General features: G+C 40.7%; 1 protein-coding gene across 1 annotated transcript; it reads left to right on the top strand.

Moving 5' to 3' along the window:
- The first annotated feature begins 1,593 nt into the window (after positions 1–1,593).
- On the top strand, positions 1,594–2,368 carry LOC101357867 (transmembrane epididymal protein 1-like). Its single transcript, XM_004372889.2, has one exon. It carries the CDS (start codon positions 1,594–1,596, stop codon positions 2,365–2,367), a length of 774 nt encoding a protein of 257 aa, XP_004372946.1. The 3' UTR covers position 2,368.
- Positions 2,369–13,606: the final 11,238 nt, after the last annotated feature.

A 13,606-nucleotide genomic window follows, 5' to 3' on the forward strand; every position in this document is an offset into this window, starting at 1 on the left:
AGAAAAATATCAAAAAGGAGAAATTAAAAAAAATTTTTGTGGATAAGAGGATTATATAACATCAGCTGAAAAATTAGTTAGAACAATGTGATAAACCAAAAAGATGATTAACAGGAAGATCAATATAAAATTATAGCTTCTTATAGCAATATCAAAGGTCCCTAGGTAGCACAGTGGTTAAGCACTTTGCTGCTAACCAACCGGTTGGAGGTTCAAACCCACCAGCTGCTTTGAGGGAGACAGATGCGGCAGTCTGCTTCCTTAAAGATTACAGCCTTGGAAACTCTATGGGGCAGTTCTACTCTGTCCTATAGGGTCACTATGAGTCGGAATCGACTTGACAGCAACAGGTTTGGTTGTTTGGATTTAGATAGTACAAATGGTTTATGGTTGACTGCTAACCTAAAGCTTCGCAGTTTGAAGCCATCCGGCAGCTTCGCGGAAGATAGGCCTGGTGACCTGCTTTCGTTAAGATTACAGCCAAGAAAACCCTATGGAGCATAGTTCTACTCTGTAACACATGGGGTTGCCATTAGTCAGAATTAACTTGGTGGCAACCAACAACAACATATCAATATTAATTAGAAATTAAAACAGAAGACCCATTCAAAGTAGCAACAAAAGAAAACTTAGCAACAAATAAATCTCAGTGGAAATCTTTGGGATCTATATGAAGGAAACTTTGAGACATTCTCTATAGTCGGTTGGCTGAAATGAAGGTTAATATGACTATTACATTTAAATAAATGCCTATTTCATGTGATAAAACATTAGACGGGCTAATTTGCACTAAGATTACTTCAGTGGTTCTCAAAATTAAGAGTGCACAAGAATTACCTGGTGGTGTTTATTGAAATGCTTTTTGCAAAATACCACCTCAAGAGATTCCAGTTCACTACCTCTGGGTACAACTTACTTACCTGCATTTTTAAGTTGGAAAAACACTACTTCAATCTAAAGGAAGGAATCTCAGATGGTAGCATCCCAGTTTTATCTGGAGATCAGAGGAAGAGACATTTTCAGGAGGGAACATTTTCCTGGCAATCTTCACATGATGTCAGGAAATTGGGCATTGTGTATGCTTCTTGTAGCTCTTAAGACTATTTATACCCAGGGGAACATTTAATGTTTGTATGAGTATGGATATACCCTACTTTGTGTGTTGTCCATGCTGTCTGTGGGTTCTCCCTTACATTCTGTGAATATGGGAGGGAAGTAAGGAAGGTAGTAATGGAGTCAAGAGCAAGAGAGGGGAGAGGCACGTTGGGTGCTATAGCATGGTCTCCGAGAATGGCAAGTGCCCAGGTATTGTGCTGTACAATATGCTTGTTTCATTGCTTTGCAAAGGTTAGTTAGTTCTCAGTGGACCAGAGCAGAGGATAAGAACGGAAGCCATGACACCCACCCTACCATAAGTTTGGGTTTCCTCCAAAACCATTTCCCTTCTGTGTGTGGATGCAGTCGGCTGAATAGAGAGGATATAAGTAGGCTGTAGAAAGCTCCCTCCACGCTCTAGAGCCCGAGGTGGCCCTGAGCTAATGTTCATTCCTGGGTCTTTTGCCTCTGCCCTTGGTGAGATCTGCCTTCAGTTCCATGGGAGGCTTTGAGGGTCATCTGTTCCCGGGGCTGTCTTTCTTCTTCTATGGTCTTTATCAGGCACGACTGTTCTCCAGGGCCTCAATATGCAACTACCCCGTCCAGTATCCGCCAAGCCGTCCCTGGAGCAAGGGAAGATGGGCCAAGCTGAGGCAAATATACTATGTTGGATTGCTGAAGATAATGAGTGCCTGCATTTTAGTAGCTCAAGAGCTGCATAATATTCCTGGAGAGTTTGTACTTATCACCAAGCTATTTCACCAGAGAAACTTTATATACCACAAAGAATGGCAGCATCTCACTCTATACATGAGCTTCTTCCTGAGCGGGTGTGTAGATGTGGTGAGCCAGAACCTGCTGCCCCAGAGATGTGCTGCTCTGGAACAAGGTGCCCAAGCCCTGGCCTTGTTCATGTGTCTGCCCTTGATGGTGTCTCACATCCAGGACACAGAAGGAGTGGAACTTCAGGCTCACATCCTGCTCATCCAGGCCATGTTCCTGCTAACATTGGTGGTGATTGTTGAGCTGTGGGCGCCCAACATGCCTCAGATCTGGGTGATGAAGGCCTTTTTAAATATGGTGGTAGGCTCTTGGCTGATGCATATAGGCTTTATGCTGTTCAAACCAATCTCTGGTTATAAATGGATGGATGATGACAAAAATGACATTATGTTTGTCACCACCTTCTTTTGCTGGCATGTGGCCTTTGCTGCCATTTTGATGATCTGGATCTATGGCTTCTCCTTTGTGTGGTATTGTTACATTTGTTGATGCCTGAATCTGGATGAGCCCCAAATGGCTCCACCTTACTGGCACACTCTGGAACATCTGGATGAGAAGCTATGAGAGGTGGAGCTGCTGAGAGGATAATCAGGCCTCCTTCTTTCAGAGGACTCACCCTGAGGCAGCTCACTCTGCTGGGGCAGGGCACACCCCTTACTAACCTCTTGCTTGTCTTGATCTTATTTGCTGAGCAGCATGCAAAAGAAGGGCAAATTAAACAAGAAAGCCACATAAGTATGATCTTCAGTCTTGCCTCCCCAAGTATTTCCCCAACCTCACTTCCCTCTCCTCTACTCCAGCCAAGGTAATCTGCTTGCACTGATTCTCTCTGCACTCCCTGCACTCCCCTCCGATGAGAACTTTAAGTTTACTATACTCTGTCTTTGAGCCTTTATAAACATCCCTTTCCCCACCATGCAGAATACCAACCACCAATCACATTCTTTAGTACATCATATTATTTCTACCCACCAATATAGTCATAGCCTCATACTTTCTAGGCCCGGATCTCTTCAACATTCATACAAAATCTGAACTGTTATTTTGACTACATAAAAACGCATTGAACTGTTGAGATTTTGCATTTGATTACTTTATGATTCATCAACAAAAAGTCAGATCCTTAAAGGCAATTATCTCTGCAGAGTCTAATAGGACATAGCAACACCATGCACATAGTGGAAGCTCAAAAGGGCATGTCTGCTTCCAGGGTTTCTCCACCCCTGTTTCCTGAATCATGGAGTGTGTCAGATTCTTTTACCTGGGCAGATCAAACCATTGCTCTGTATGTGCTTGAATCCATTTCCAAGAAGAGGACTCACCTGAATACACATCTTTGTGGTTCACATGTGTAATAAAATCTAACGGCTTGTTTATTCTGCATGATTTTCTTTTTAATCCTTTCAACCATACCATTGGGTAGGGTTTACAGATGAATAATCTAAAATTCAAAAGGCTTAAGGAACTGGCTTAAGGTAGCTGGATATTTACTTATGTAATATAATGCTATAGCTGGTTGTCAAGTGTAAGATTCAGAGGAGCAGAGTTATATTCTTGGGGATCTGCAAAAGAAATGTCTTTATACTATCCCTTCTGCTTCTCTCCAGGATATGGAGAATATGTCTAGATTCCTTCACTCCTGGTCACAGCTCAACATCTAGGCTTAGGACAGAGTAGGACTGGGGCAGGGATTCTAGAAGGTCACCATCCTTCTAGTTTCCCCTTTTCTTCTAGTTCCTTAGAAGACTTAGATGTATCCGTGTTACTTTGGTTCTGACCCTACTTTTTCTTGTTAATTTTCTTGTACCAAGTTAAGGTGTAACAATGTGAGTTGTGGTCTGCTTGTCAGGGACTCTACCCTTTGGTTTCTGGAGGCTTGTGAGCATTCCAAGTTATTGCAAAGGAAGGAAGTACTTCACAGTATCATTTAGATGGGGTTCAGCAAAGTGTCAGAATGTGAGGTAGCATGCATTTGCTGGATTTTCAGTGAGGAACCAGCAAGATCTCCATGGAAAGGTTACTCTCTGCATTGGTGGGATGATCAGGAATAGTGCTGCTCTTGACTGGAGACAGTCCTTTGGGTAGAAATAAGGCATTCTTCAGGTATTAATTCAGCTTCATGCTGCTTCTAGTCCCTGGACTGATAGAGTTCCTCAGTCTCTCTGTGTAGGTTCTATCTCTTTACAGACTGTCCTGAGTTCCATCCCCTTGTACCTCCCCACAACCTTGGATATCTTTTCAAGCCTCGACCTAGTCTTGCAGCTGCTCCTTCCTCTAGCACAGCTGAACCTCCTTGGGGTCTAGTTTCCTTGGAGTTGGGGCAGTGGACAGTCTGTTCTTCCTGCAACTCTTTCCAATTCTGTTGCTATGGCAGAAGCTCAGTTTTCTGCTTCATTCAGGCTTCCTCTTTTTGGTATTGAAAGCATATTTTGGAATAAAGAAAAAAAACTAAGTATTGACTGTTTCTTTTTTTCACATGCTGTCATAATCTGAACTCATCTTGAGGGAATATTTTTGACTAACTAGGAGAGAAGTCATAGACAAGATGTGGAAAATCAGAGCCCAAATGTTAGTATTGCAAGATATTATCTTTCTACAAAGGTAAAAGTTGAGGAGATACCAAAGCTACTTGTTCACATTTTGGTATGCCCCTTTTCTGAGAACTTTTGAGGTCGTCTTAAATATTATGGTGTATCACAACATGTATCTTCCAGAAAAAAATATTAACTGGAAGCACTTGGCTGCTAACCGAAAGGTCGGCAGTTCGAACCCACCAACCACTCTGCAGGAGAAAGACGTGGCAGTCTGCTTCCATAGAGATTTACAGCCTTGGAAAGCCTATGGGGCAGTTCTACTCTGTCCTATAGGGTCACTGTGAGTTGGAATTGACTTGATGGCAATGGGTTTGGTTTTGGTTTTTGGTTCAAAGCTACAAAGAATTATTACTAACGCCTGATATAATGGGGGAATGGACGGCTTTACTATTTGGATGATAAGGACCTTTCTGTAGTCATATCACAGTCGGAATGAACACTCTGATAGTAATCCTAACCATGTTGGAAAGTAAACCCAACTGAAGATAAATTTAGGGTAAAACAAAAAACCTGAGTAGAGCTTCAGGGAGAAAGGTGTAATGTTCACCACAGCCCACCAGAGGGCACCATCTTCACATTAGCCCGGAAAGGGCACTTCTTTTGGTATTGCATCATCAATTTTAAAGAAGTGAAAGAAGGGTGGAGAGGAGAGCGAGAAAAATATATAAGCTAACGAAGTTTGCCCAAGCATCCAGTAAGCATAATGTAGGTCCTTTTGTTTTCTGTTAAGCTTAGATATGTAGACATAAGGCACAGAATTCAATTTATGAAGACGATACAGTATAGATACATAGATTATATGTGTGTGTACCTGAAAATCGCAACAGTTTCAAAATTTGTAGAGCTCAACTTCTATAAAAATCTTCAAAATGCCCTAGTTTCGTCCATCACATAACAAAACCAAAACCACACCAGTTGCTGTTGAGCCAATTCCGACTCATGGCTACCCCATGTGTGCAGAGTAGAACTGCTCCCTAGGGTTTCCTTTCAGAAGCAGATGCCCGGCCTTTCTTCCGAGGTGCTTCCAGGTGAGTTCGAACCACCAACCATTTGGTTAGTAGCCCAGCGATTAACCATTTACTCCACCCAGGAACTCATCACATAATGTGTTGTTGTTAAGTGCTATCAAGTCAGTTCCGACTCATAGCAACCTTATATATAACAGAACGAAATGTTGCCCGGTCCCGTGCCATCTTCACAGTCATTGCTATTTTTGAGCCCACTGTTAACAGCCACTGTGCAATAAATACTTGGTGAATGAGTAAATGAAGTTTGTATCTGGTTCAGTTGTAGCACAGGTGAAATGTCTGTTTAATCCTGGTATGGTTTTGAAGAATAAACAGAAGTTTCTTGAGCAGAAGAGTGAAGGGCAGGCATTCTGAGATCTAGTACATTCCCTCACTCAGACAGTGAAGAGTAGCAACCGCACACTGGGCAGTGCAGTTGCAGGGATGGAGATTTCATGGCCCTGTGTTACCAGAGAAAACTACTAAATTTGGGTCCCCGAGAAGGGGTGGCTAAGGAGTAGCCAGACAAAGTTATATTTTGAAGGGTCCAATGATTTACTTTTCAATTTGAAGGCAGATGATTATTAATGAGCTTTTACTAGTTGAGGGGGAATGTTATACCCAGAAAAAAAATGCTTACAATTATTTATGTTATAATAAATATTCAAGTTATTAAGGCATACATTTTCTCTGGATGACTCACCATCATTTTATTTTGCATTTCTCTGATCAGTTACCAATAACTTTCTAGCATTTTCTCACATGCGTGTCAGAATTTTGGGTTTCCTGCCCATACTCTGACCATTTTTCTTTTGGGGTTGCTGTCTTTTTTCTTGCTGCTCTGCAGCAGTTCCTTCTACACGCTAATGTTAATTTCTCATTCACTTGAAACATTGCAAGTATCTTTTCCCATTCTGCCATCTGATATTTGTCCCATAGTGTCCTTGCTGAACAGGAATCCTTATTTGGATGTTATCAAATACATTATTTTTTCTGCCTTATGTTTTTGTGGTTTGATTCAGAAGTCTACTCCTTTGTGGTTGTCGGTGTTGTTATTGTTGGTATTAACCATCCTTAAGGGCCTTGAGAAGCCTTGGTGGCACAGTGGTTAAGGGTTCAGCTGCTAACCAAAAGGTCAGCAGCTGGAATCCACCAGCTGCTCCTTGGAAACCCTATGGGGCAGTTCTACTCTGTCCTATAGGGTCACTATGAGTCAGAATTGACTCAATGGCAATGGATTTGGTTAGTTGGTTTCGTGGGCCTTGAGGAAGGCAAGTGGCTATACATATGCCAGAGCCTTTTCCGACCTCCTTCCCGAGGCTTCTCTGAGTCCCCAGAGCCCGGAAACACTCTCGTACGACAAGCTCTGCTCAGCCAGGAGCATGATGTCACATCTTCGAGATGCAGGTGCTGCAGGAGATGGTCTGAGAGACAGACAACACATCATAGAGACTGATTAAGGTATACATTTAATAAACCAATTTTTAAACTTTAAAAATTGACCTGTAGAACTATTTATAAATTCAGTAATTTTACATAAAACTTGCTTTCACTTGTTCTTTATTATTTTTCAATGAACTCATGCATTTGATAAACCAAATTTTCCTAAACAGATAATATTATTTTAATGTTTAATTTATCAAAATTTCTTTAACATTTTAATTACGAATTTAAAGTACCTGATTCTTATAAATATTTCAAATACCTGAATTCTCCTAAGGACCTAAAAAACTCCTGTAAATTTAATAAGTCAGATTTTAAAATAAATGCAAAATAAATTATAAGATTTTTATCTTATAAAATAAACAGGATACACAAATTTTAAAGTATATTTTCGTATGAAAAAAACTTAAACAAAAAGGAAACTTTCTTTTCATGTACTTGTGTTTTAAATTACCCACCCAACCAAAAGGGGTAAAATTACTGTCTCCAATTAGTCAAGGCTTCTCTGCCCAAAACTTAGAGCTCTAATACTTATTATAGGTCAAAGAATATCTGACCAGTAGGGACCCTCCAAGACAACCTTACAACTGTTGGGATAGATTCTTTTGGTCATATCCTGAGGCTTAAAAAAATAAAAATAAAAATAAAAAAAAAACTTTGCTCAGGATTTAACCAGTAGCTAGTCACAAAAGATTCTACTTCTTATGACTCATTATCTTTCCATGAAATGACCTGTTATTTAAACAGACTACTTGAGTGGAAGACTTTCCAGTCGTTGAGTTTTTATTCTCTATCTGTGTTATTATAGTATAACTGCACCAAAGTCTAATATACGCTAATAGCATTTTGAAGCCTTTGTTGTTGTTGTCAGCTGCCGTCGAGTTGGCCCCTGACTCATGGTGAGCCCAGATGCTGCAGAGTAGAACTGAGCTCCATAGGGTTTTCTTGGCTATAACCTTTATAGAAGTAGATTGCCAGGCCTTTCTTCTGTGATGCTGCTGGCTGGTTCAAACAGGTAGCAAACTGTTTGAGCCACCTAGGGATCTCTTTGAACCCCGTACTCCGGCTAAAATCGCACCCCTTCTGTCTTTTAAAAATTCTATTTACTGCATTGACCACCATTCTGAAGGCTTTGTATTGAAATCTTTTATATCGACAGTGTTGGGGGTAAGATATAAATTCTATCTGCTTTTGTGTTATGTAACCAACCGCTAGTAACCAACTACTGACAAACATGAAGTTCTGGACCTGGAGGCACAGTTCTGCCCAAGAGAAGGCTGTGGTCTGTCGATACTATATAGAGAACGTTTTTAAGTTAACACTGGGTCAATGACTTTGTTATTTACTTGGTCTCTCCTTCAGCCCCTTTCAGTGTCCTGAGCCCCCAATGAGACAATTTTTAGACTTTTACATTTGCACAGGACTTAAAAGTTTTCCAAATTGCCTTCACATTCGCTTCTTAGTTGAATTCAACAAATATTATTAAGCACCTACTATGTGCCAGGCACTAGAGGCACAAAGATGAATTGCAGAGTGTTTAAACGCTACCTAGAGTACCACCTCCTCCATGCCATCTTCTTGCAGCTGAGTTCATCCAATCACTAGCTCTTGTGATTTATTAAAATAGGGTGTCCGTTTGAGAGAACAGATTGGAAAGGTGGCAGCTACTTCAATTCATTGTCATCCAACTTTTGATTTGTGTAATAAGCTCTAGGTATGTGATTTTTGTTTCTCTCCACCCCACCCTGTCCTCTCCCACTGTAATATGAATTTAGCGTTGCTAAACTCAGCTCCTAAGGGTTTTATAAGCTATTACATTTGATGTAATTGTATTAAGTAATATTCACTATATATTCTGTCCACTTAAAACAACAACCTCTTGGAGGTTTGGATTCCCTTCCTCACCATGAAGTCATAGGACTGTCAAACATTCGGTTTTCTCTTTACCCTACTCTTACGTTTCTCTTGTCCTCTTCTGAAAGGAAGTGAATATTGAGATGAAAGTCCAGCAACCCTAGAAACCTTAATAATGTAGCCAAAAATTATTGAGAGAAGAGAGGGTTAAAAGAATTTAAAACTCCCAGGACTGTTGGGAAGCTTATATAATGTCTAAAAAGTCTGTTCCCTGAAAGAAAGGAATTTTGGAGTTGTAAGGAATGCTGTTAATAATGAATAGCCAATAAAATATCACAGTTGGAAAGGTGTTATACTTGCTTTTCTTTTTTTTTCCTAGTTGTCATGGAATTGATTCTGACTCATGGAAGCCTCATTTGCGCTGAAGTAGAAATGCGCTCCACAGGATTTTCAATGGCTAATCTTTCAAAGTAGACAGCCAAGCCTTTCTTCTAAGACACCTCGGGGTGGACTCTAACCTCCAACCTTTTTGTTAGCAGCAGAGCGTGTTAACCATTTGCACCACACAGGGACTCCATACTTGCTTTAGTATCTGTAAAGACCAGGCACTGTTTTTGAAAGTGATTTGGGTGAGAAGAGGTGTTTTCCTTACTGCCTGGTATTTTTCTTCAATCAATTATAATTACCTTATTCATTAGACCGTGTAACACACACCCACACTCACACACACACACACACACACACACACACACCTTAAGAGAGCTCATGGTAAAACTCTGGATGGTTCTGTAATTTTATTTTATTTCTTGGATTATCACTTCCTTTGGAAAAGGGCTGTCACAACCTGGGCAAAAGAAAGAATTGAGGTGTCTTTCTAAAAGAATGGCACATACAGCACTGATGTATTCCCATATTCCTTGAGGTGGTATGCTTTCAGACTGGTCTTTAGTCAAGCTGTGTGAAGTCATTCTACAGCCTAAGTGATGCCCCACCATCTTCCCCACAGCTTGCAGAGGCTGTTAGAGCCATTACCACATGGGAGTCTCCCCAACAATGGCGATGATGAAAAGCCAACATTCCTGGCTAGAGGCTTGAATTGAGTAACGGCTGGATACCTGATCCTTTTAATACCTTCCAGTCCCCAAAAGGAAAGGATACCAGATGTCCCCCAAATGTGCATGATAATTAAAAATATAAATTCCCAGGTTCTTCCTCTTTCAATTCTGATTTAGAAGGGCTGAGGTGGGACTTGGGAGCCTATATTTCATACAAGTGCCCCAGGTGTAATTATTATCATCAGAAAAATATAGGAAAGACTGTTTTTTTAATTAGATAGACTTGAGTTCATATCTTATACTTACTAGCTATTATTGGTTCAGACCTAGCATCCAATGATTTCAAAGGCCTGGATATCTCCTTTATCCCAGTGCAGTTACCCTGGAAATGGCAACATGTCCTTTTGGAAAAAAATAGGAGGAAAATTCACAGTAAACACTTGCAAAAATACTGCAAGGTTCTACGTAAAGGGCATAATGCTTTCTTTTTATTTGAGCGTCTAGGCCTGACTCAGGTCTGACAATTTAATGAGGGGCCTGATTCTCTATCATGATGGCTGCTTTGAGGCTTGTATTTATTAATTCATTTATTCAACAAATATTTATGGAGCACTTTCATGTGGTAGGAATTGTTCTAGATGTTTGAGATACGTCACTGAATAAAGCAGTCAAAAAGTCTGCCCTCATGGAATTTGTGTTCTCAAGTAGTATCTTAGTGGGTTGCCCATATGCTTTGGTATCAGGGGCCCTGTGATCAATAGTCACCACAAAAAATATGTGGGCTGGACCTTCTTGATATTTACACTGTCATAGCTGCCTGTTATGACAACCACATACTCTTTGTCTTCGGTGCTTAGCACCACCTCCCACTGAAACCAGAAAATCCATTTTAAACTACAGCATCTTCTTCCAGGATTTTTGGCCATCTCCACCAGGCACTTGTACCACTACTGCTAGCACCACTGCCATTGAGTATTTGCTGCCATAGGCACCACCATGGATAATCTCTAATTGCCCCTGAGTCTTTGAGCCACCCCTTCAAGAAGAAAAGTTCTGGATGGAGGATCTGATTTACTGGGTCTAGGACAGATGTCCATGTCCTTGCTGACAGGGGCAGGGAGAGGGAGTGTCTGGCCCCATCTGGCCTCCATAGTAGGAGAAAGTCCCTCCAAGACTTGCACAGTGATTTCTCACCCCAAGTAGAAAGGTAAGCAGAGACTGGGCAACCAAAACATAATAAAACCAATCCCCACTAGGATCCACTAAGAGCCCTGAGGGCAGAGTGATTAAACACTCGGCTGCTAACCAAAAGGTCAGTGATTTGGATGCACCCAGAGGTCCATAAGAGAGAGACCTAGTGAACTGCTTCCATAAAGATTACAGTCAAGAAAAGCCTATGGGGCAGTTCTACTCTGTCACATGGGGTCACTATGAGTTAGAATCTACTCGGTGGCACGTAACAACAACCTGACCCGCTAAGTGTCCAGGACACCTTTTCTTGGACTTATTTATAGTATCCTTGGACATTGCAAGGAAGGATGTCCAAATGTGGTAAATCAGACCCAAAGCTTGGATTAAACCAAAGTGATTTACCTGCCCTTGGAGTGAAGAAGAGTTTAAACTTCCATTCCTTTTAGGGCAATAAAAAGGAAAAGAAAGAAAGGAAAGAAGGAAGGAAGGAAGGAGAACAAAAGTTACCTTTCTATATTAAAACTATTCTGAACATTTCTGTCTAGTCACAAATCGGTCTATGTGAGCAAATTCGTGCTGAGTTCCAACTTTCCAACTCATAAAGCTTTTAGACCTTGGTAAATTGGGACTATTCTAGAAAACTCTTTAGTTTCTTATCCATTGCAATTGTTTAATTGTTCATTTCTAGGACTGTATGTGGATAACAGTTTTCTCCTCTTCTCCTTGTGCTTGTCCTGTTGACTTCTATAAATAAGCATGATCCAGTATACAGCTGAAAAACACTATACCATATTAAGAAAAATTAAAATGAAAGACAAATATAACTCCCTTCTCATATTGTCTCTTCCTCACTTCTGTCTTTTGTAGAGCAATTGCTCTTGATGAATGGGAGAATGATCAGGAAATAGAAAATGTGTGGTCAGAACTGGTCTGGGAAAATCTCCAGTTCTTGAGTATGCTATAATTTGATGAACATTTTAAATGGCTTTGTTTCAATCTTCTGGTAAAATTCCTATATATGTGAGGTACCATTTTCCCACATAGTTCCTTTCTATATAGCTAGATAGCTTATCTCTTCCTTTACAGCAGCTATAGGAAAGAAAGTCTAATTAAACATAGAAACATAAAAAGTGGTGGGATTTTAGAAAAATGGATCATGTGAGGAGGTCCAAGAGGGCTATTTTTTTCCTGTACTTATGTGAATTGAGATTTCCTTCTGATTTTTAAAAGTACACTTTATTTTTAGAGTAGTTTTAGGCATACATAAAATTTTCTCAAAATGTACAGAGTCTGGGCAACCAAAACATAATAAAACCAATCCCCACTAGGATCCACTAAGAGCCCTGAGGGCAGAGTGATTAAACACTCGGCTGCTAACCAAAAGGTCAGTGATTTGGATGCACCCAGAGGTCCATAAGAGAGAGACCTAGTGAACTGCTTCCATAAAGATTACAGTCAAGAAAAGCCTATGGGGCAGTTCTACTCTGTCACATGGGGTCACTATGAGTTAGAATCTACTCGGTGGCACGTAACAACAAAACCAAGGAGGTTTTCTTTTTCAGTCTGTTAAAATGCATTCTTCAGTTGAAAAGAGGGGAGAGGGTTGATTTACTGATGTATTTGAAATATTGACATATTTGATATAACATGGGGTCTTGAATTAAATAGGTCAGGATCAAATCTCAGTGTTGCCACTTACTATCTTCCAATGAACAGAGGGGTGATAATAATCGCTATTTTGCAGGGCTATAGGATTGAATGAGAACAAAATACAAAACACCCAATATAACTTCTGCCGCCTGGAAGGCATTCTGCTAACGTTTATTCTCTCCCTCCTTAAAGCCAGGTGGGTTAACGGTTAAGCGCTCGTTTACCAGCTGAGCTGCCAGGTTAGCTATTCAAACCCACCCAGAGGTTCCTTGGAAGACAGGCCTGGTGATCTGCTTCCAAAAGGTCACAGCCTTGAAAATCCTATGAGCCGTTCTATTCTGTACACATGGGGTCACCATGAGTCGGAATCAACTCAACAGCAAACAACAACCTTAAAGCTAATGGATAATGAAGTAACCTACAGCCAACCAGAGTGAAATTATCTGGGAAGCAAGAGAGGGCATAGGAAACAAAACTTGCATATTAGGTTGAATTTTCCAGCTTATTTGAGAAACAAGTCATTAGACATTCATTGGGCACTTTCTAAATTTCCAGAAGGATATTAGACCCAGGGGATACATTAAAAATAAACAGATCTCTTCCCCACTTAAGCATACCCTTAAGTTAAAGAGACTGAGAACTGAAGCTCAGGACCGTGGACAAAATTGTAAAGTACCTGTCAGTGCACACAAAATAGTATGGACTAAAGGTGCAAGTACAGAAAGAGTCTGCTAAATTCAAGGGGCTCCAGGAGATGAGGCAAGATAAAGATTTATCTTCAGATTAAGGGCTACACCAGTGATAAGTAGGTCACTGCCTGATGGAATCTGGAACTCCTTAGAGGGGATGTCACTGTGATTCACTGTGTGGGGTTCTGTTGACTGGGGCGTTCTCTGCTCCTAACCAATCACAGTGGTAGGAAAAGCATGGCAAC

This window comes from Trichechus manatus, unplaced genomic scaffold (genome assembly GCF_000243295.1).
Source record: "Trichechus manatus latirostris isolate Lorelei unplaced genomic scaffold, TriManLat1.0 scaffold00021, whole genome shotgun sequence".
Classification (NCBI taxonomy): domain Eukaryota; kingdom Metazoa; phylum Chordata; class Mammalia; order Sirenia; family Trichechidae; genus Trichechus; species Trichechus manatus.

Coding starts and splice junctions, on each gene's coding strand:
- LOC101357867 (XM_004372889.2), top strand. CDS start 1,594: ATGGGAGGCTTTGAGGGTCATCTGTTCCCGGGGCTGTCTTTCTTCTTC.